Genomic DNA, 24,601 nt, shown 5'->3' on the forward strand with positions numbered 1-24,601 from the left:
TGGCAAACTGTACCTAGTTCTCTGAAGAACAGAAAACACTCTCAAGCACAGTATCCTGGTTATCTGTCCTTTCCTCTCTCTTGATTTGTGAGACAGGCTCTCTCACTAAACCAGGAACTCACCTTTCATTTAGAGTGGCCAGCAAACCCAGAACCCTATCTCCACCTCCCAGATGTGGTATTACACAGTGCCTCCCTCTCCTTACCTGGCTTTGCTGGGGATCTGAGCTTGCAGAGCAAGCGCTTTACCTATGGAACCAGCCCTCAGAAAGTTCCCAACAACGCAACACAAACAAACAGAGCAAATCCTCAAAATTATTGAACCCACAATGCTTTCTCCCCTTAACCTGCATAATTAGAGCTTTTGTGATCTGAGTAAAATTACCTCCAGGTGGCATCTAAAACTTTGACTTTAACCAGTGACCGCTCCCCTGTTTTTCATGGAATGTGACACTGTATAGCCCCTCTGCCCTTTCATCTAGCACAGGGTTTGTCTTATCTTAGATGAGGCATTTAAAAATTCATTGCCAGAGGAATTTCTTGGCTACCATCATCAACATCTATCAGACCAGAGCTTTTAAATTTGTGTACATATTAATTAATCATCTTGTCTCACTCCACAGTAGCCATTAGTTGAATTACAGGTTTTTACATAGGAATCTGGAAACTTACTTGGAAGGTTCTGTTGTAAGTCAATAGACTATGAAACCTACCTTAGAATAATTTGTTCATATTTCCTGGGAAGGGCTGGGGCATGTAGCTGAGTGGCAGCTCATTTAACTACTATGCAAGAATTCCTAGGCTCAATCCATAGTACCAACAAAACAAAGATTAAATGTTACTGGGAATATATTCTAAATAATAACATGGTGGGATTTCTAACATACTTACGTAATAATCAATACTTGTTTCCTGAGATTGCACATATGTGCCATCATACATAGGATCATGAATCTTTTATTTTTTTAATAATTTATTTTATTAATTACAGTTTATTCACTTTGCATCCCAGCTATAGCCCCATTCCCCTTCCCCTCCCCATCACACCCTCCCTCCCTCTTCTTCCTCTATGCCCCTCCCCCGATCCAATGATAGGGGAGGTCCTCCTTCCCTTCCATCTGACCATAGTCTATCAGGTCTCATCAGGACTGGTTTCTTTGTCTTCCTTCGCGGACTGGCAAGGCTGCTCCCCCCTCAGGTGGAAGTAGGATCATGAATCTTAATTACAATAAATAATGAGTTGTCTTTCTCTAGAGACTTCATAGTCAAAGAAAATCTTTAAAAGTCCTCTGAATAAACTAAAGTTACCCTTTTGGGGGGATAAAATAATGACATATAATTCTCTTGTAGTTAGTAGCTCTACAGATGGAAAGAGTGGGCTTTCTTGATTGGCGATCTCTACACTAGGGTTAGGGTTCTGGTGACTAGCAGTATTCCCCAGGTCTTTACAGAACAGCATATTCAAATACTACATGAAAGTTCAATTTATTGAATTTCATTAAAGTACATATTGATATTCTAGGAGTCACAGAACCTGCATTTGAGCCTTAACTTTGCCAAATGCCTCACGGTGTGGTTCAGTGATAAGCAAGCATCCTCTATTACAGAGGTTCTCAATCTTCTTAGTGCTACAACCCTTCCATACAGTTCAGGGTACTCCTGTGTGAAAGACAGGTAGAGGAGCAGTGTCTCAGTTCCCAAGACCCATGGAAATACGTGTTTTCTAATGGCCTTAGGCAACCCCTGTAAAAGGTTGTTCAACCCACAGGTTGAAAACTGCTGACTTAAGTAATTCATACTTTTTTCAGTCTTCCTAATGGCAATAGGAAGCTTGGGTTAAAATGGACTCCTGGGGCTGAAGAGATGGCTCATCAGCAGGAGTTCTTAGAACCAAACTTTTAAGCTTCATGTTAAAACACATACTTAGCAAGTTTCTGACTTTTGAAAGTATGCTGAACCACTCTGAATGTAAAATGGGGTAGGTAACACCAATACTAAAGTGTTGTGAAGATGGTTCCCTGGGCAGTGTGTTTGCTTTCCAAGCATGAGGACCTGTGTCAGATACCCAGCACCAAATAAAAAGCCCAAAGTGCTGCTGTGTACCTGTAACCTACCCCTGGACAAGCCAACAAAGGACTCTGGAACTTGCTAGACTGCTACTCCTGCTTTAGTAGGAGATCCTGTCTCAGAAGAATAGAGTGAAGATTGATAGCAGAAGGCATCCAGCAGCAAGCTGTGGCCCACATACGTATTTACATGTGCATACATGCAGTTATTTAGGACATTGCCTTCAAGACTCAGAACCCTAGCAACAGCAGATAATAATAAAAATGGTGATTCTCACTAAATTCACTCAATATGGGTGATTACTAAGGTTCTGTAATGCCATATAACTGAAATTTCTAACTTCTTAATAGAATTTTTGGTTTTTCCTTTTTCAGAGCCTTTTGGGGCCATATTATATTCCTACCAACAGTTGTACATATTGTCACATCTTCAAGAAAGTGTTGTTTGTTGTTTTGTTGATGTTATGTTAGCATCCAGGAGTGAAGGTTTAATAGGCAAATAAAATTTGCCTATTTCTCTTTATAACCTCTTGCTCATACACTTTCTTGGGTAGATCAGTTTTATTGATAACTCTAGCCAAGATTCTCCTCTGTACCATGTTCTGTGGACACCTTAAGATACAGTTTCAATTGATACCAGACTGATTAAAACACTTTTTAGGAATAAGGTATGATAGTGCCTCCTTGTAAAGTTAGGAGGCTGAGACAGGAGAATCACAGGTTTGAAGCTAGCCATTTATACAGCAAAACCATATCTGAGAACAAAAAAAAAAAAAAAAAATTAAAGAATGTTGTTTATGATACCAGCAGATGACTTCGGTGATGTAGATTATCACCCAGCTACTCTCTCTTGAAGCCATTATTACAGTGCTCTGGAGGGCAAACCTCTTTTCTGATGCTTTGTGCTCAAGATAGCATTAAATAATAACTGTGGCTCACTTTCTACATTGCAGTCTTTGCTGTAGCTTCTACAAGTGTCTGCTTTTACACCCACTCTCAGTATTCATAGGAAACCACCAAGCTGTTATCACACCCCAAAACAATCTTACTGACTGTGCTGGTGCCTGAAGCAGCAGCCAGCCTGTGTCCTGTGAGAGTCTGGAAAGGAAGAGTTTCTGTCGCTGTCTAATACCACAGCCTCAGAGCCATGCACATTGATAAGCCATTACAGCCTTTTCTGGGTTCTATTTGAGAGCATTGAGTTTTTCCTCTCAGATTATATTCTGACAGCAGGACCAATATACTATTATTGATTCTTCTAGAATAAAATAGTGGATATGCTGTTGAACCTCCAAAACTTACTGGAACTAATTTATATTTATTGATTTCACTCATTTCTTTAGTTACCGCAGATGTGTAACCTTTTTTTTTTCTTTTTGCATCCTAGAATTTTTTTCCTGCTTTCTTAAGATATAATGAACACATAGGCTTTTTTTTTTTTTTTTTTTTTTTTTTTTTAATGAATGGTGAGAAATGTAGGTTTTGCATTCCCACATGAATTCTCAAACACTAGATAGGAATACTGTTTCTATCCATGCCTATCATGGACTCCTTGCTTCTGTGTTCTATTAGAGGTGAAAGTTTGTATGTTCTAGTAGTAGTGACAGTTTGCAGTGATCACAGATCTGAATCTGTACCTCAGAGCATAATAACACATGCACTTCTGTTTTTACACAACCCAGCATAATTAAAGTGTCATGTTACTACTAAGTACAACTCCCACCTCTCACCTGGTTGGTTGGTTGGTTGGTTTTTGAGACAGGGTTTCTCTCTGTAGCCCTGGCTGTGCTATAGCTCACTCTGTACAGCAGGCTGGCCTCGAGCTCGCAGGGATCCTCCTGCCTCTGCCTCCTGAGTGCTGGGATTAAAGGCCTCGCCTCTTAACTTTTTTCAAAACGTTTCGTGATCCGCAGAGTCTGTAACTATGAAGCAGCTGTCGACCCTCTTTCTCTCCCCAGCAACTATTGATAGTTGTTGCTTTGTACTTTCTCTGTGAACTGATCTACTCAACACTTAGTAGCAGTGAAATCCTGCAGTTTTTACCTTTTTTTTCTTTAATCTGGCTTGTTTCTCATAACAAAATGAAGGTCATTTTTTAGAGCACATCACCCCAAGCTGCACTGTAGAGCCTCTGAGAAGTGGGACCTAGCTTGTGGAAGTGGGTTGCTACTGTATTAACAGGTGGGACCCCAGCCTCTATGCCTTCCCCACTGTCAGGATGCAGTCACTGCTTAAACCAGGGCCCAGAGTTAAACCTGCCCATCCCTAAGGTCTTTGTCATTGTGTTGTTTTGTCACAGGGGAGAAACAAGTGATAATGTAATACCTGAGCATGAAAATACTGAGTTAGACGATAATCCTGCTTCCCTTTATAGAACACCACCAAGCTCTTCTCCAGACAGCTACATCAGCATTAGCATTTCTGTCAGCAGTGCCCAAAAGTTCCAGTGTTTTAAGTTCTTACCAACACTTGTTATTTCTAATTTTCAGTAATAATGATGAAATAGGAAGTAAAATCAGTATCGGTACTTTTTTAATATAGAGAAATATTACCTCTTAGTTCTCAACAAACCTAACCTTTACAAATAAGATCTTTATTTTAAAAGGTGATAGCGGTGGTGCTAATATCATGTCCACGTTTGGAGTTTCTCTCCCTTATGGCACTTTTTAATATAATACTATGTTGAATCAAAGTGAGTGATTAGTGATGTAGGATTCTAATATATTCATAGAAAGAACATATATGTAAGTTACAAATGAGAAGTTGATATTTTCAGTTATTTATATGTAATTCCTGAGAGCCTATAAAAGTAACTTTTGGTTAACTGCACTAGCAGTTTCCAGAGAATTTGGAGGTATATGTAACTATGCAAATATGATTGGTAGTGCTGGGAAAATGGCTATGTGGACAAAGTGCTTGCTGGGTAGCAGGTGTCTGTAACCCAGTCCACAGACTCTGGACTGTGATGAATGGACACAGGTAGATGAAACTAGAACAGTTACTTCTCAGACTGTAAAATACAGGAGGCCCACATGGTGATGCACATCCTGTACAACCTGCTCTCCAGCTCTGACAGGCCTCTAAGGCAATGGCAGTGCTGCTAACGAAGAACATACCTTGAGTAGCACAAAGTAGACGTCTGAGTGAGACTAACGGCCAGTTAGTAAAAGTACTTTATTGCTCCTAAGACTGCAGAACTAAGTTACATTAAATAATCTACGTGGAACTTTTAATGTGTATAACCATTCTGATTTTTAAAAATCGCTCTGAAGTTGTTTAGCTTTGAACTCTCATTTTCAAATTCTCTTTTGAAATGCTTCATATCTCACTTGTGCCTTAATTTTTTTAGTTTTAAAATTGGATGCGTATTTACCATCATGGTTTTTATCCAGATAGTGATGAGGAATAATTTTCAATGGCTTTTCTGGATTTTTCTCTTAGGGAGTGCCTTGGTGAAGCACATGAGCCTTGTGACTGCCAAACATGGAAAAATTGGCTACAAAAAATAACTGAAATGAAGCCAGAAGAACGTAAGTGGAATTTTACAGAGCTGTGCTACATATCTCGTATAGGCATTCAAAAGACAGTCATGTTTTGCATAATCTTTATTTAAGAAGAATTTTCAATTTTGCTAATGCCAGGCCTCATGTTCAGCATGGCCTTTCTCACTTCGATCCTTTTGGAGGAGGGTTTATACAGGGCAAAATCACAGGCATATCATCCCTTGTAACAAGACACCTTAGGTACAACTAAGGGTCATGTTTAAGCCTCCCATGAAGTCCTTTTCATCCTTGAGTAAGCCAGCTTGTTTTTCTCTACTTTATAGGACAAAATTTATGGTCTGTAGTAAAAAAAAATAATATTTCCCTGAGACTTCTAGTGATCAGTAAGAGAAATTAATTTGTTGCTACTATGTGGTTCTATGTATTTATTTAAACATTGAGACTTCTTTTTTCTTTTTCTTAAAATGTTTTTTCTATTTTTAATGAAAATAGATTTTTCTCTCGTTTCATATATACTGACCACAGTTTTCCCTTCTTCCACTCCTCCTAGCCTCCCACCCTACCTACCCTCTTCCCCTTCCTTTCCGTTCAGAAAGGAGAAGGCCTCTAAGAGAAAACCTAACACAACAAAACAAACTACAATAAGACAAGCCAAAAGCCTGGAGAAGGCTGGACAAGGCAACCCAATTGGAAAAGAGTCCCAAGAGCAGGCCACAGAGTCAGAGACACACCACTCCCACTGTTAGGAGCCCCACAGACACTGTATGCTAAACAACCACAATGTGCATGCGGACCTGGTGCAGATCCATGCAGGCCCGTGCTTGCCGCTTCCATCTCTGGGAGCCATGTGATCCCTGCTTAGTTGATTCAGATGTGTAACTTGTATAAATACATCATCTCTGCTCCATCATGGAAAGGATATGAAGTGATGTTAGCAGTCCCATTGTACAAATGAGATGGCACTTGGATTGAGTGACATGGGGCATATGTCAAGTGACAGAACAGATTTGAATTTCTGAAGGATTCCTTTTTACATACTTCCCAATAACAATATTTCCATATTTAACAAAAATATATATATATTTAAATAATGTAAGCGAAGATTTAGTGAGGGTCTTCTTACGTGTTTTAGATAATGGAGTTAGTTTGAGGTGTTGCAAATCAGAATCAAAAATTCACTTGATAAACCTATATTTCAGAGGAAGGCATATAATAAATAGGACATTAGCCTTTAGGGAAGGCAGAGACTAGGAGGAGCTGTCAGATGATGATAAAGCATATGATGACATGTAGTTAAGTAAACATGAGAACAACTAACTGGAATTGAAGGGAGAAATATCACAGGGTCTTCCTGAAAGTAATGAACTATGAATTGATTTTGGGCTTCTCTCCAGAGGCAAAAAAAAGGTACGGTATAGGCATTTGTGCTTGTATTAGAAATGTCACTTGAAGAAATAGACTGGCATCCCTGAGACTTTTGGGCTTGTGTTATAGGAGAGAATTTCCCATTGCTGAAAGCTAGTTCTCAGTACTATAGATCCCTGAGGTTTATGCTGCCTGCTTGAGTTGGAATGTCACTTACTCTTACTAGAATAAGCCAGGGAGTACATTATTTAAGTGAAGACATAAATTATCAAACATTTCTATCAGAAGAGCTAGTAACTGTAAAAGGGTAGCTTGAAGGACAGATAAACCAGTGGTTGAGAAGTTGAGGTTTTAAATTTCTGTCACAAGATAGATCATTATACTATTAGTCAGAGTTCGCAAAATCAGATAAAGAAATTACTTCCTAGGAAAGGAATGACCCTTGATGTAGACATTTTGAATGTGTGTTATTTACAGGATAAATGATTGTGGATGTCCAGTGGAATTCTAGAACTACTTGCCTCAAGCTCAGTAGAAATGCTAAGAAAAAGTTTATTTTACATGATGTCCTTATTTAAATATCATTTGTGTTAGAATATAAAATTTAGATACCATTCATGCTCTTAAAATTTAGGCTTTAAATAATACAAGTATCACATATTTGTGACACTTGCGAGAGTATTGTTCCTGTGAGTTAGTCATCTCTAGGGGAGGAAAATAGATTTGATGCTTAAACGGTATATTTAAAACCATGTCAGTGTTCTTTTGTGAACCAAAATAGGAAGCATGTTAAGGGACAGGGTGAAGTAGCTTTGTGAAACAGCATGGTATAGTCAAGGGCTGAAAATTCATTACTGCAGTACAGGATGCTGTGGTGAGATGGAGCTGTGCTGGCAATAGTTCAGATCATGGCCAAGTGAAAAGAAGTACAGCAAGCAGGGCTGTCCACAGCACTGCAAGGAGTTTTAATCGACTGATGACTGTGAGATGCTCACTTAGGTTGCTCAAGCCACACTGGAGGCGACATGCTGGTAGGTGAGAACATCCTATCTGAGACGACTGCACAGTATCCAGATAAAGGCTGTGAGGGCTTACCAAGATGAGAGATTGAGGTAGGCTTAAGTGGACAAGGGAGTACAAAGAAAATGCAGTGTCATTGTTTTAAATCTAGCATGCTTCCTAGTTGCCTAGAAGATTGCTATGCTACAAGATATAATTAGTCTAGCATACTATTTCAGTATGAAACAGAATATGGCCTGAGTATGTGGTTTGATACGGAAAATATTTTTAAAGGCTGTATGTTAGTTACTTCTATTGCTGTGGTAAAGCACCATCAGCAAACAAGAGAAGAAAGAGTGTCTTTGTTCTTAGGGTTCCAGAGAGCCAAGTGTGCGTGGTGGCATATCATGTCAGCTAACACCAGACGTGGCAGCTGGATCAACAAGCTCAGTTTTCATATTCTCAAAGCATGAAGCAAAGAGAATGAACTGGGAATAGGACAAGGCTTTAAGCTCTCAAAGCCTGCCCCACTGACATCTCCCTCCAGCAAGGCCACACCAGCTAAGCCTCCCCAAACAGTGCCGTATTTCTGATTGAGACCACCACGGCACACTTGCAAGGGAATGATTACATGTTCCTGCTGCAGTAGAAGTTGGGGGATGCAGCTTTCTTGAGTTATCACCCATGCTTACCTGGCCTTTGTGGTGATGCAGCTGCCTTTGAGTCACCTACGCTTCTGTAAGTGATCCCTATAAACGCGTTGGTCCGTCAAACCGTGCCTGGCTGGATAGTATTCTTATTTTGGTCTGACGTCTTCTCTATTGAATGCAAATAAACCCCCGCCCAGGAAAAGTCATGTAATCTGTTGTGTAACCAACTCATTTGGCTTTCTAAACTTTCACTCACATAGTTTGACCATTTGGTGAAAATGCTATCTTTTTTCCAGTATGTATTTCTGCCTTCTTTATGAAAATCAGGTGTTCATAGGTATGTGAATTTATGTCTGGGTCTTCAGTTCAATTCTGTTGATCAATGTCTGTTTTTGTGCCAGTACCATGCTGTTTTTATTACTATATCTCTAATATAATTTGAGGTTAAGAATAGTAGTATCTCTAGCAGTTCTTTTATTATTCAGGATTGATTTAGCTGTCCTGGGTGTGTGTGTGTGTGTGTGTGTGTGTGTGTGTGTGTGTGTGTGTGTGTTTCATATGAAGCTTAAAAATATCCTTGCAAGATCTGTGAACAATTGTGTTAGAATTTTAATGGGGGTTGCATTTTGTAGATTGCTTTTGATAGGATGACATTCAAGGGTTACGTGCAGGCCACTGTATGCAAGTCTATGAAGTTGAGGCTTAAAGTGTTAAAGTGGACAGTAACACGACAACTCTGATACTAAAGTAGAACCCTGCTCATTAAAAATGTAAAACTGGTACTCTGAGGAAGAAAAGTAAGTAAATGTCATTATAAGCTTACATATGCCTTCGTATTGCACCTACTTTTTTTCTAATCTGACACCAAAAAATATAATAATGATCACATGCACATTTTAAGACAATGTTTTAAGAACTTTTTCCAGGCTGACTTTAAGCTGATGCCTTCAGCCTCCCTAGTAGCTGAGATTTGGGCTCATGGCACCTTACCCAGCTCTCATAAGCATTTTTACCAAATGTATAAATTCATGCACCTTTTTTTTTCTTTGGTAAAGCCGGCTTTTTAGTCCTTAAGTGGTGAAATTCAAAAGAAGTGACACAATCAAATTCATGAGAAAAAAAATCTTAGAAAAATAGTAAAACTCAGTTCAGAGGATTCCGTATAAACAATTGATTAGTCTTTTTAAACACTAAATTGATTCTGTTGTGTTTTTATTGTCTGTGATAAAATGGTAAATCTATAAAATGTGTTCTCTACATGATTGACAATAGACTAGAATTCAAATGTTTTGTTGTTTTGTTAACCAGCCTTTAAAGGCAGCTTTCGGGTGTGTGTGGATCTGTGCACGTCATATGGAGGTGTGTGTGTGTTTGTGTGCACCAGCTGCACATTTCGGTCCGACTAAACAGGCTGAGATTCTGTTACACTCTGACACTCTTAAGTGAAGCTACTGTTTCTTACCACAAGACCCTAACACATCAAATTATTAAGAAAACAAGATCAAGCTGTATTAGACACGTAACTGAGGAGAGTGAAAGTCAGTGTGGGTAAGAAGACTCCCTGGACGGACATGCATCATAAGTGTTCAGAAGGCAGCGTCAAAGAAGATGCACAAACGGATTCAGAGAACTGAGGGTGCAGGCCTTTCCCCTGAAGTTTACCGTAACTGTAGTTGGTCGATCCCTAAGCATAATGGCCATCATGTATTCTCCTGAGTGCAGTTAGAAGCGAGCCTTCTGTCCAAGAGCAGAAGAAAAGTGCTATGTTGGGCATCACACAGCAGCTTTGTTTTAGTGGCTTTGTGCTTTATTTATTACAACAATGAACAATACAGCTCATAAGAATATGCTACAGCCTCTAAACTAAAAATAATGTTGATGTTGAAAAGAGAAGAAAGGCCCCTTTTTTTAAACAAGAATTAGATGTTTTAAATATGTTTAGGTTTTGCAGCATTGAGTCCACAGCTTGACCACACTGCCATACTCAGTGTTCCTTCTCAGATTCTGTTCTTGCCAGATGCCGTGAGCCACCAACCATTTTCTCTCAAGTAGAAACTGACATGGCCCGGTCATCTCACTACTGCTGTTGCTTCTCTTTGCTGTGTACAATTAAAAGCCTGTATTTTTATAGTTAGCACAAGGGCTGTAGTGTTGTAGATACGTATGTAGGTAGCTCTCAGGGTCAGCACAGCAAGACAGGCCCTCTCTGCTGGTAGTTTCCAGGGAAGGGCTACTCCTGGTACCCAACCCCCCTGGTTCACATACAGAGCCACTTCCTAAGGGTCAGTCATCCCCAACCTCTGTCTCCCTTTCTTTATTATACCTGAGGATTGGGTAAATATCCCTTTTAAAACACAGTCTGGTTTTTCCCCTGCTTTGGACAGTACAACTAAAACCTTACTGTACCTTCTGTGAAGAAGTACATGCAATCAGAGCCTTGTCTTGAATGGCCCACTTACAGTGACTTTCCTGACATCATTTTCACTGTAGAAGAAGTAAGGCTTCCTAGTGCAATTAGAAGTAGAAAAGAAGGCAAAACTTACAGATTCCTGACATCCTTATAGGAAAAACAAATTTAAACTTTACTTTTTAAATTGCTACGGAGCAGTTAAAATGAAATGTTTAGAAACTTTAAAAACTGGCATTTCTTAAGATACAGATCTCAAATTACAACAGAGTAAATTGAATTTAAGGAGTTTATAAAGTTAGTACAGAGCAAGTACTGAGGCACATAGCCTTAATCCCTTTGAGAAGCTTGCCAAATTAATGGGTCAGGTCATGAAGGACTTCACACTGCTTACTAAAGTGATTTGATTTTCTCTGTAGAACTCTGTCAAGGGGAAGCAAATGAAAGTTCTTAAGCAGAATTTTTTCAAAAGATCACTGTGTAGGCAGTATTGTTGAGGGTGGAAGGGAGAAGGAACTGGAGAGAAGGGTTGGTTTTCTGTTTCTGTTGTGTTGGCAAGATAGATGGAGGACCTTCGCTAAAACAACAAAAAGTGGGGCTAGAGAGGAAATGAAGAGTGAGGAATGGAATTAGTGATGTAGTGCTGTACTGGAATGAGCTACCAGAGGATGCTGAAGCTAGTCCTCCTGAGACTGAGACTGAACTCTCAAGATGACTAAATAAAGAGAAACCAATCTGAGAAATGATGCTTAGTTTTAGGCATATCCCATTGGATTCATTTATCTGAAATAACCATAGATTTTGAAAGAAGAAAAGTGGTGCTTGTGTGTAATTGTAGCACTCTGAAGGCTGAGAGCCAGATTCTGAGTTTGCAGGTAGCTTGGACTGTGCATAGCAAGCTCTGTCTCACAAAGCAGATGTTGGCATTTAATGCTTTCCACTCTGAAGAATTCCTGATAATTTTGTTTGCAGTAGCCTATTTTAAGGAATTATAGTTGAGGGGCTGGAGAGATTGGTTAGGAATACTTGTTACTCTTGCAGAGGATCTGGATTTGGTTCTCAAATTCACAAGGACACTCACAACAGCTACATTTCAGTTCCAAGGATTGCAACACTCTTTTCTGGTATCTCTAAGCACCAAGCAGATACATACATACCAGTAAAACATCCACACACAAAAGTAAAAGTCTAAAAGAGAATTATAGTCTAGCAAAGTGGTTTTCAACCTTGCTCATGCTGTGACCCTATAATACAGTTCGGGTGCTTGTCTATGGGTGTGCCTACATGTGGGCAGACCTGCCTGGAGACAAATAGAGGAACAGTATCTCAGTTCCTGACGCCATCCAAAATATGTGTTTTTTGATGGTCTTAGGCAGCCCCTTGAAAAGGGTCATTTGACCTCCAGGTTGAAAACCATTGGTCCAAGGTAATCATTCTATAATTTTCTTAAAGGTAATAGTTACTTTAATCAAAGCACTTACTCTTAAAAAAAATACTCTTTGGTTCTTCTCTAGTTTATTTGCATGTATTTACAGGGATTTATTTTCATGTGGGTTTTTGTTGGAGGGACTTTGCTGGTTGAGGTTGCAGTTCTCGCCTGGACGGGATAGCCATTTCGAGCAAGCTCTGTGCTAAAGGCTGAGCTCCCTCCCCTCAGCTGGGTCCCCTGCTCACTGCCTGACTTCATCTGGAGAGTGCCTTTAGATTATAGAGTCTCCTAGCCACCCTTGATACATGCCTCTGACACAGCTCCCTGCTAGCTGTCCCCTCCCTGTGCTTATCTATATGCAAATCAAGCATCCTTGAAGTACCTAGTTTCTATTCTTGTAGCCCCCTAGCCACTCCCCCTAGGGGTATATATTCTTTGTTCTCTGGAAGTAAAGTTGAACTAGCCATCAGCTGTTCCCTGGGTGTGTGATCCCTGTAAGGTTCTCACTCCAGACTCCCTTCTCATCTCCAGTCCCTCCTAACTTCCTGGGCTGCTGCAAGAGAGCCCCCAGGCAGGAGGAGAACTACAGGTTTTCTAAGAAGAATATGGAACAGAACTCCTTATACTATTGAAAATGGAGTAGTTTTAAAAGTTTAGCCAGAGACACTAATAGGGACAGTAAATGCATAATTACAATTGGAGAGACAGCCTGCAAAGTCTAGTTCCCTCCCACCTGGAATTGTGTGCTTAAATCATATATTTTGATGTTTGTGCTCAATATCTCAAAGTTGTTGGAGTCAGTGAAGCCTATGAGGATGCTGCCAATTGTCTGTGGTTGTTAACTAACTCCAAGCCTTGTGCGAACTGTAAGTCTCCAATACAGAAGAATGAAGGCTGCAATCACATGCAGTGCGCCAAGGTAAGATGCTAATGTCTTTCCATGTTTTGTAGTTTTAAGTCTTAATTTAGTTTATACTACAAAACAAGATGGTATTCTGCTAATAAAGCCATCAAATAAATACATAATTCTGTTCATTACTACATTGAAAACTTAAAATGCCTACAGAGATCTACTTGGCTGAAACCTTTAGGGGATTGAAAGGAAGTGTGTGTTCTCCTGATTTAATTGTAGAAAAAGAAGCTACTGCACTTAAAAAAAAAATTCTTGGAATTAGGTTAATATTTTATTAATTCATATATGTATTTCAGTGTCTTGTTTTAAAACTGTAGAAATACTCTCATCTTTCCCTTTTTGGAAGGACCATGTATGTTTTTAAGTGGTGTTTTAAAACATTAAGACAATGTAATTTTTTCTCATTTAGAATATAAAAGAAATTAAAATAGCTAAGACAAATAAAATATATTAACATTGCTCTAAGAATTACTTGATTTTTTTCACCGTAAGCTAGTGATCATTTATAACTTGCAAAAAGAAAAAAAAACATGGAAGTTATAAAATTATCTTGCAAATTTATGTTATAGTAAAATTAATGTAAAGATATGTGCTTCTTAAAGGCAACAGTGATTCCCTACGGGGCAGAAGGAAAAAAAGCCTATTGCTATTTTCTGAGAAAATTACTCAAAAGTACTTATTAGTTCAGCTAAGGCCTAAACATAATTATTTTTTCTAATTATGCTCTCATCTCCAACTCCCTATTTGGTTTTGTCCTTAGAAAATGTGGTGTAGACTTCCTAAATGTGCACAGAAGTGTACACTGACCATAAACAATCAGCAGCTGGCTGGTGAGGTAGACACCAGTATTGCCTCTCTGTCCTTCATGGCACAGTAGTGAGAACTTGATAAATACGGATTACTGGAGGAACATGTTCATGAATTAGTCAGGCTGATAATACTAAGGTACTAACTTAAGCAGATGTTGCTTGAGATTCTCTGGGATTTAAAGCAAATGTTTATTTACAAGATCTGTAAATGTAAGAACCTTGTTCAGTGTACTGTTTGAGTTGTTCAAGCTGAAAATATAAACTAAGTTGGCCGTGGTAGTGCATGGCGTTAATGCCATCACGCTGTAGGTAGAGGCAGTTTATCTGTAAGACCAATCTGGCCTACATAGCAGTCTCTAGACCACACAGGTTACACGAGACTCTCTCTCCAAAAAACCAAGAGAAAACTGAAAAGTAGTGTTCTTGTTTTTACTTAGACAGTAACTGTAGTGCGCATGATTGAATCCTCTCTGAGTGTTTTCAAGTGTGTTTTATTAAATAATACGTCATGAAATGGTGAATCCGCGCTGTAACACAGACAACTTCATAACCTGCCTAGGCTGTTGATGCTTCAATGTAGGTTGTGGTTTAATAGACAGTTAGCATTGTCTGAAATCCAGTGTGTTAAGCATTTTAAAAGAATGGCATGTTTGCTCTTCTGAAAATAAACTAATTTATTTTTTTGAAAAACACTTTTTCATTTCCCCTTAGAAAATTTTTAATTTTTTTTTTTCATTTTTCATTAGAATACTGTATCACAATCCTACCCATTCTACTCCACCCCATCTCTTTTTATCCTCTAGTTCCTCTATGGTTTGACAGTGGAATTCAGGAGGCCCTGCTAGCCTAAGGGATCTCCTCTATACCCACTGAGCCTCCTCTTTTGACTCCAAGCTCCTCCTGTTGTCCCTGCTTGGACTTCTGAGTCCCTAGGAGATTTGGCCCCTAATGGCTGAGGAAAGAGCTGTAGGCTCTCACGGAGGATCACCAGCTCCCTCTCCTGAGCCCCCAGGAACACCCTGACCCTGTCTAGTGACCAAGAAGACCTGCTGGCTAGCTGCTCTTAGGCACCTATCACCATCCAATGCTTCTTGAGGTCTAGTATTCAATCTTAGGGGAATAGACAGGTGGGTCAGAGAGTAGGAGTGTTTGCTGTGCAATAATGAGGACTGGACTTCAGAGCCCAGCACCCATGTGACAAGCCAGGCTCCTTCATGTGTGTATAACTCCAGTTCCAAGGGATCCAACATCTTCTGCCTTCTTTGCCTGCACAGAAACTAGCACCTTTACAGGCATGTGAACCCAAGCACATATACATGTGTATATACTAACACAGACACATGTACACATTTAAATAAAACAAACCTTAAAATTTATTATTCGCTCATATAATATATCCCAACAGCAGCCTCCTGTCCCTCCACTCCTCCCAGTTACCATCTCCGACCTCTCCTCTCCCCTCCGCCCAGTGCTTCTCTGTTTCACTTTAGAAAAGAGCAGGCCTCCCAGGGATATCAAGCAGACATGGCATAACAAGATGCAATAAGACTGAGCACAAACCCTCATGAAGCCTGGATGAAACAACCCAGTAGGAGGGAAAAGGTCCCAAAGCTGGCAAAAGAGTCAGAGACACTCTTCTCCCATTGTTAGGAATCCCGTAAACACCCCAAGCTAAATAACCACAGAATGTTTGCCAGAGGACCTGGCACTGACACATGCAGGCTCCATAGTTGCTGCTCCATGTCTGTGAGCCCCCATGAGCCTTACTTAGTTGAATCAGAGGGCCGCCTTCTCCTGGTATCCTTGACCCCTCTGGTTTCTACAGTCCTTCCTCCCCCTCTTCTGAGGGACTTCCCAACCTTTGAAGGAAAGGACCCAGTGGAGATCTCCAGTTTGGGTGCTCTCTCTCTCTCTCTTTCTTTCTCTGCCTAATGTCTGACTGTGGGTCTGCTCCCATCAGCTGCTGGAGGAAGCCTCACTGATGACAGGTGGCCTAGGCACTGATCTATGAGTATAGCAGAAGATCATTAGGAACCATTTCATTGGACAGAGCAACAGGGAGGGAGAGGCCAGGCCTGTCGGTTCTACTCTAGGTCTCTGAGCTCTCCAGCTTCTAGTCCCTGGCCATCCAGGCAGTGTCAGGCATGAACTTGCTCCTGTGACATGAACCTCAAGTTAGACTGTTCAGGGTTGGCCACCCCAACATGTTCTGTCCATTGCCACAGCACATCTTGCAGCAAGGACAGGTTGTAGGTCAGAGTGTTTGTGACTGGGTTGGTGTCCTAGGCCCACTACTACAAGCCTTGCCTAGTTACAGAAGATGGCCAGCTCTAGTTCCGGGACCTCCATTACTAGGCATCCTCATAGGTTCCAGGGAGTTTCCGCTGCAGTAGGTTTTCTTATCGTCCTCCAAGTACCCCCAGTCCCTGTTGTCTCTCCCCATTCTCTTTTCCTACATCCTCCCCCATCCTGTTCCTATCCCTACCTGGCCCCAGTTCACCCACAGAATCTATTTCCCCTTCACAGAAAGATCCAACTGTCCTCCCTGGAGCCCTCCTTGTGACTTAGCCTCTCAGGGTCTGTGGATTGTTGCATGGTCATCCTTTACAGCTAATTCCACTAAGAAATGAATATATACCGTGTTTGTCTTTCTGTCTCTGGGTTACCTCACTTGGATGTAAATCTGTCATTCTTAAATCTTTTAAATTACTTACAGAAATTTCCTTCATCTGACATTATAGAAAACTAGTGTTAAAACAAAAAATTATTAACATGTAAAAGTCTTAATAAGGTTCTGTTTTGTGTATAAGGTTCTACCATAGTTGCTAATGTCTAGATGATTTATCAGCATTTTGCTATTAATTTTGAGAAATCGATACAGCCACATCACAGGGTATTTGTATCAAAGCAAGCATAAAGTTTGCCTTTTATCAACCAAAAAAATTTAAATAAGCTTTTAAAACAAGTTCACAGCTTACTGAGTAAGTGCATACTAAGTGATAAATGAATGTGAAGAGTTTAATTCATGATTCCATGACTATAAGGAGACAAAAAAATAGTAAACAGATAGGAATATATACAAGTATTATAATTAGTAAGGTAGATGTGATTTTATATGTATATATTCAGATTATTTCCTGAAAATATTAACAGTGTCATCTTTTAAGTGCTTATGCAACAGTGACCCTCCCAATAGAACATTGATCATAAGAGAAAAACAGTAATAATCTTTAAGTGTTGTCTGTTATAATCAATAATTTTAAATATAATTATTATAATCAAAGAAAATAAAAATTAGTACAAGTAGTATTTTTGGTCACAGAGAATAAATTCAAAATTAATTATGAAAAGACTGTGGAACTTTTTATTCTTTTAAATAACTCAAAGAAATCTAAGAATTTATTAAAATAAATTAAAATAGTACTTTATCAAAGCCTGAGTGCTACAGCTAAAACCATGCAGAAATATGTGTAGTCTTGATAACTTAGAACAGTACAAAATAAACAATAAATTGAGAATGTGATTCAATTTTTTAAGAAGCACCAGTAAAAACATTTTTAAGACAAAATAATTTTTTAAAGTAATGACCAGTATAGCAAGAAATCTGCAACAAATTTTAACTGAAGAAAAACTATAGTAAAACAGTGAGTTAATATAATAAAACAGGGAGTTAAAAGATTTCAAGTATACAATAAAAGGGGAAAAGAGAATTAGAGAATCAGACTATTTAATATAGAAACCAAAAGTAATCAGGAACACGAAATGAGAAATGTTAAACCTATAAAATACAGTAATAAAATGACTGTAAGTTAAAGCTCGTGTACTGGCACATACCTGTAATCCCAGCATGCCACGCGCTAATGTAGAAGGGTTATGAATGCATGGCTTGACTAAGCTATGCAGCATGACTCTGTCCCAAAACCAAAACAGAACTATCACTTTCACAGATGACATGATTATACCTAGAAAATCTATATGGATCAACTGAAAACCTACTACTAGCAGTAAAAATTCAGCTTAGTAGCGACATACAAAAATAACTTGCAGAAAATAATCCTCATACCTCCTGGCAACATCTAGATGGAATTCAGGGACCTTCTGAATCTAGGGAAAAAAAATTCAGATATATGCAAGGCTTTTGTTGGAAATGTTCTTAAATCCTCTTTAAGGCAAAAGAGATACCAAACAAGTAGAAATATAACCTCTACTTAATGTAGCAAGTAGAAATATAATCTCAAAAAAAATGCAAACAAAAATACCAGCAGGTTGTCTTTCTGCGTCTGTGAACCTTATCCACATGTTCATGTGGCAGATCAAAGCTTAATTTAGGGAAACTTTGAAAAACAACAGTACGGGAAAAGTAGCCTTGTAAGGTAATATGCCATGGAGCCTCAGTAGTTGAAACTCTGCTGCTGGCATGTGAATACACAGAGTATGAAACAGAATAGAAAGCAAGCCTAGGATACAGATGCATACATAGAGGTTTAATGTGTGCTAATGACAGTATATAACCAGTGGAGAAATAAGAAGTATTCAGTACATAGTATTAAGATAGCTGGACAGCTCTAAAATTGAGTTCATACTGCTTTCACTGAGTTCACCCAAGGTTTAAATGTTTAAAAATAAATAAATGAACCCGAAGACTCTAGACTTGGAATGGGAAGATCTTTTTGACACAGAACCCATAAGAATATAAACATGGAATTTCATATTATACTTTTATCATTATGTTCTAATTACCTGCTTTAATGGCTGAATTTTTATTTAATATATGGAGATGTCTGCATATGTGTTTCCTTTTACAGTGCAAGTACGACTTTTGCTGGATTTGCTTAGAAGAATGGAAAAAACATAGTTCTTCCACTGGAGGTTATTACAGATGTACTCGCTATGAAGTCATTCAGCACGTAGAGGAGCAATCCAAGGAAATGACTGTGGAGGTAACAGCCGCCTAAACCGTATCCTCGCCTCAGCTACTGTTGGAGGGATTTGCGTGTCTTCTCCTGTCTTCATCATGATAAGGCATTACACTGAATACACTTTCAAGTGCCCTTTAAACAAAAAAGCTGTACATTGGAGGCTTTTTTTTTTTAAATACTTCCTTTTTTATTTTGATAAAGATATGAAAAATCTAACCTAGCCTGCCTTTGTAAAGATTTAAAACCATTTTTAACATAATATCAGCAATATAATATTATACTATAGTGTACTTGTATCTTTTTTTTCCAGTTAGGCCCAAGGAGGGAATTTTTTAATTAATTTATTTTAATGTGTTTTGCCTGGATACATGTCTGTGCATGGTGTACATGCCTGCCTGGTGCTCACAGGACCAGAAGATGGTGTTGTATCACTTAGAACTGAAGTTACAGACAGTTGTAGGTTGCCATTAGGGTTCTGGGAGTTGAGCCTGGATCTTCTGAAAAAGCAGGCAATGCTCGTAATCACTGAGCCATCTCTCCAGCCCCCACAGTTGTCTTATTTTGCTTGTCTACTATAGCCTAGATGGAATTTTTTTTTAATGTATTTTATGTATATGGGTGTTTTGCCTGTATGTATGACTATGCACCATCTGTACATACATGATTTCTATGATCAGGACATTGGATCCCCTGATGCTGGAGTACAAATGGTTGTGAGACATCATGTGGGTGCTGAGAATCAGACACAGGTCCTCTGGAAGAGCAGCCAGTGCTCTTAACCACTGAGCCACCTCTCCAGTCCCCTAGCCTAGAGAGCTTAAACAACAGAAGTATGTTTTTCTCCATTGTGGTGACTATGAAGTCTGAGAAAAGTTCCGCCTGACTGTTTCTTGCTCATTAGCCTGCCAACAGGACCCCACTTCCTGGACTTTGTCATCATGCTATCTAGGAAATAGAGTAAGAGATCTGTGGTGTCCATTTCCATTTAGATAGATCTGTAATAACAGCCTCACTTAATCCATCACCTCCTCATGGGTCCTGTCTCCAAATACAAGTCACATTTTGGGCTACAGCTTCAGTGTGAATTTTGGAAGGATACACATCTGTCTAAAGCAGGAAGCCGTACAAACACTGAAGGTATGGAGTCAGATGCCCATTGTTTTATCACAGAGAATACAAACTGGTACCTTCAAAATGTATTGATCATAATATTCTAGCAACAGAATCATAGATACATCTGCATGCATTGCTACCCATTACTAATGAAATGTTAATCCCTCTAAAATAATCCCTTTAAATCATTTATGTACTTTTGTTTCCTAGGCTGAGAAGAAACATAAACGGTTTCAGGAACTTGACAGATTTATGCACTATTACACAAGATATAAAAACCATGAGCATAGTTATCAGGTATGTCCCAACTTATTACAAATGAGCTAAAATACTTATTTTAAATACAGAGGCTGGGTACATTTGGATCTCTGTAGGTTGAAGGCCAGCCTGGTCTGCATAGTGAATTCTAAGACATTGAGTTAGGACAGGGTCTCACTAGACCTTGCCTAAATTAATTAATTAATATTTTTAAAATTGTGTATTTCTGTTCCTTTAGTTAGAACAACGCCTTCTTAAAACAGCCAAAGAAAAGATGGAACAATTGAGTAAAGCTCTCAAAGAAAGTAAGTTCTCTCTCTCAATCATGTATGTATTGTGTGTGTGCCTGTATCTGTAAGTGTGTGTGTCCACATGCATGCATCTGCAAAGTCAATTCAGTGGTAGGCACAGGCCCCTGAAGGAGGACAGTGGATCCATGAGCTGCTTCTAGCACTGTCCTAAGCTCTCTTAAGCCCTGAATGCATTCAAGCAGATGATTGTCATCTGCCAGGCTTCTCCTCATGCAGCCTCCGCTGTTACCCGAGAGAACCACACTAGAGTTTGACTTCCTCTGTGCCACCACTGAGGCTGCAGTGTTGGCACAGTGAATGGGTCTTGAAGGCTTTTAGGAGGAGCAAGCATACCCAGAGCTGCTCTGGACATGAAATAGAGCTTAGCAAGAATCAAGCTCAAAAAGCAAAGTTTGAGAGGGCCTAATTTTGAGATCCAAATTGAAAATTAGACATTAAATAATTTCTAACTATAGATAGATTGTCGCTCCTCATTAGGACACTGTATCCACGTCTGCTACAGAGCATAAGTTCTGATATGCTTGTTTTTGAAGAAATCATTATATATATGTGGCACATTTCAAACATAAAAGATGTGGTCTTTTACAATTGTCTCAGTACATAAAATAATTTTCACTCATTTTTTGTGAAAATAGTTTTCTCATAAGACAGTAAAAATAGTTAAACAAATTAGAGTGGAGGCAGGTGGCACTACTGACCTGGTGTCCCTGTTAACTATGGGTCTGTAGAGTATGTGACTGTACTGTACTAATACAAACTCTGCGAATGTCCACAGTGACGCTGGAAGGAAAGTCTCACAGGTGTGTGTTTGCCCATGTTTAGAACTGTGTCTGACATACAGTAGACATTCAGTACATGCAAATTATTGCTTTCACTTGTATTAGATGTTCCAAGCAGCATAGCAAAGCTGAAAATTAAAAGATACAACACTTGAAAAGTGGGAAAAAAAAAAGCTTTTTAGAATGAAAGGCAAGGGGTGTTTGTTTCCCTTTGCTTTTTATATCCTAGCACAGACACTACCTACCCAGAGACATGGTGTACGCAGATGTATTCGGGTGTTCCGTGTCCCTTTGCACATCCATATGTAGTATGTCCCTAAAAGTATGCTAAATTTGACTTTCAGCAATACTTCTATTTGGATTCTACAGTTTTTATTTCCTTTTGTTTATATAATTTTCTTTTTTACAGCTTAAAAATAAAATGTTATGATATCTTAGTGCTATTAAGATAATTCTCTCCTCATTTTGCTCCATTCTTTTTTCACACTGATGGCTTTTAGCTTTAGTTATCCAGTTGTTCCTCAGCATTTAGTATCATTTTCCTTACAATATTGCTTTTGCAGAGGAATAATTATAATCAGATTTTTTTTTAAGCAAGCAATTTAGCAAAGGCATTTGTACAGATTCTTCAGCAGCAAAGGGATAAATCTGACCGTTTTTATACAGAATGCACCCTTGGGTGACCTAGAGCTGTCCAATCATATTATAAGAACAGATTCCAGAAAAATACATATATTCATGGTTCCTGGGCTGCAGGGTCTGTGCCTTTCATGGGTGAGTGTTTATCTAGACTTTTAGGTTAGTCCAAGTATGTATTGGCAAAACATTTACTGTACTGAATTACTTTCTAGCTGAAGGAGGCTGTCCAGACACCACTTTCATTGAAGATGCAGTACGCGTTCTCCTAAAGACTCGACGCATCCTCAAGTGTTCTTATCCATATGGATTTTTCTTAGAACCTAAAAGCACAAAGAAAGAAATTTTTGAACTAATGCAAGTAAGATGCCGTTTTAAATTGTTTTGACTTACTTTAAGTGTGAGTAGTAAAACAGTTTTGTTTTTACTTCAAAATAAGGAAAAATTGCCTTTGATAAAGTAAAATTTTCTTTGTTTGTAAATGTGTCAGTGTGAGTTTGAGTGAGTTGCAAGCTGGGCAACATTTCCACAGCTTTAGTTTATTTCAAACTTGTCAAGGTAGAATGTACCCTATTTCTTATTATATGAAAATGGAGGCTTTATCTTTAGAGATGAAACAAATCACCTTGCATACTTGAATAGAAAGTTGATCTTTGTTGTTTTATTTTAAAAGTACAACTCAGAAAAGTTTCATATTTAAAACAAAAACTCGTAAGCCAGTCACTAACCTCCCAGCCTCACTGGATCACCCCCTCGTTGGAAGCCATTACAGTTTTCTCCTCTGGTGATTTTCATTTTCTACTTTTAAGCTGCCCTGTACTGATTTATATTTGCATTTTTTTTCAAGGCTACAGTAGTCTTGCTCTGTCTTACAGTCCTCCAGCATTTATACGTAGGCTGCACCACACAGCTGCGCAAGCTTGTGCACTGCCCTGAGTCTGCTCTGCTCGATGTTTGCTTGTTTTGTTTGTTTTCAACGCAGGCAATAACAAATTCCTTCTAAATGGTGACTTTCTCCACTACGAGGTGATTTATACTGCTGCTTGTTATAAGTGCCTTCTTGCATTTATGATGACGTAAGGAATCAGCCTTTCATAACCTGAAAAACGAACAAAGTAGAAAGCATGTTAAATAGAAAATTGCTTCAAAATTTAATTTCAGACTTCAAAAGAGTTTGACTTAACTGAAAAACCAGATATACTTTATATCTACTTACTAAGCCATTCAGCTTGTAACTCTTGTTTCTCCTTGTACAGACAGACCTAGAAATGGTCACTGAAGACCTTGCCCAAAAAGTCAACAGGCCTTATCTTCGCACGCCCTGCCACAAGATCATCAGGGCAGCGTGCCTTGTACAGCAGAAAAGGCAGGAATTCCTGGCATCTGTAGCGCGCGGTGTCGCTCCTGCAGACTCGCCAGATGCTCCCAGGCGCAGGTAACGTTTGTGCTCTGTAGAGACCTCACTGGCCTGAGTGCCCGGTGCCAGGACTGTTTTCTTTATCCAAACAGCATTTATGTTCTTGGATGTTATACTTAAAATATGGATAGCTTAAAAAAATGTTCAATTCTTTTTGATGGTATTTTCTTCCTAGTACATTTTTTTTTTCCAGAATGATTTTGTTTGTCAGTGTACAGCTCTTCAGGGTAAATTTGTCTAGGTTATTCATAATCCAGAGTAGTCTCACATGTATTTCAAATTTAATATATGGAGAGACTGTGGGAATGATAGGCATAAACATCTTAGGGGATAGAATTTGGAAACTTTGCCAGTCTGCTGTGTTCATATTTGTATTTTTGTGTTATGAAATTATAAGGAAGTGAGAAATCTGCTATTTGTAAAGCTACTTAAGTATCTGAATTCATCCCTCAAAGAGAAGGTGGTTTGGTTATTTTATTTCACATCACACTTCTACTGCTTTAATTAAACTACTACTACAATTAATTAAAACATTTTTATTATAATTATAACACTAGAAAGGCATTTGTCCTTGTTTGTATATAAAAATTTATGGGCAAATATTTTTATACTTATGAAATTAAAATGAAACCAGTCATAATACTTTCCTACAACGTGGCTACTTTTATTTTCTTCATTATTTTTTACAAGTATAAAGTAACTGAGAATTTGAAAAAATAATGAACGTAATTATATCTTAATAGTTAGATGTGCGTTAGTTTGGCAAGTTATATGCAGATAAGCCTTGAAGGTAGTATTCACAGGGTAGGGGTCTTGTTTTATACTCTCAGTACTGATAATTAATCAAACAGTATGTCTAATTTCTTTGTAGCTTTGCCGGTGGAACTTGGGATTGGGAATATTTAGGATTTGCATCACCTGAGGTAATTGTTTTTCTGGCCTGGGTTATCTTCATGTTTTTTCTTCATGCAGCCCTGCTTGCTTTTGTACCCTTATCTATTCTAAATCCTCTGAGCTCAGTGATACTC

At 38.8% G+C, this 24,601-nt stretch overlaps 1 protein-coding gene across 11 annotated transcripts in view; it reads left to right on the forward strand.

Moving 5' to 3' along the window:
- Positions 1–24,601, forward strand: part of Ankib1 (ankyrin repeat and IBR domain containing 1) — a 104,219-nt gene that overhangs the window by 72,406 nt on the left and 7,212 nt on the right. For all 11 annotated transcript variants that reach the window (XM_060373756.1, XM_060373755.1, XM_060373752.1 and 8 more), the window contains 8 exons: positions 5,507–5,595; positions 13,207–13,337; positions 18,946–19,080; positions 20,383–20,469; positions 20,669–20,735; positions 22,372–22,517; positions 23,413–23,591; positions 24,445–24,496. In XM_060373756.1, the coding sequence (XP_060229739.1) occupies positions 5,507–5,595; positions 13,207–13,337; positions 18,946–19,080; positions 20,383–20,469; positions 20,669–20,735; positions 22,372–22,517; positions 23,413–23,591; positions 24,445–24,496 (886 nt within the window). The remainder of the gene's footprint in view (positions 1–5,506; positions 5,596–13,206; positions 13,338–18,945; positions 19,081–20,382; positions 20,470–20,668; positions 20,736–22,371; positions 22,518–23,412; positions 23,592–24,444; positions 24,497–24,601) is intronic.

Source organism: Meriones unguiculatus, chromosome 21, assembly GCF_030254825.1.
Source record: "Meriones unguiculatus strain TT.TT164.6M chromosome 21, Bangor_MerUng_6.1, whole genome shotgun sequence".
NCBI lineage: Eukaryota > Metazoa > Chordata > Mammalia > Rodentia > Muridae > Meriones > Meriones unguiculatus.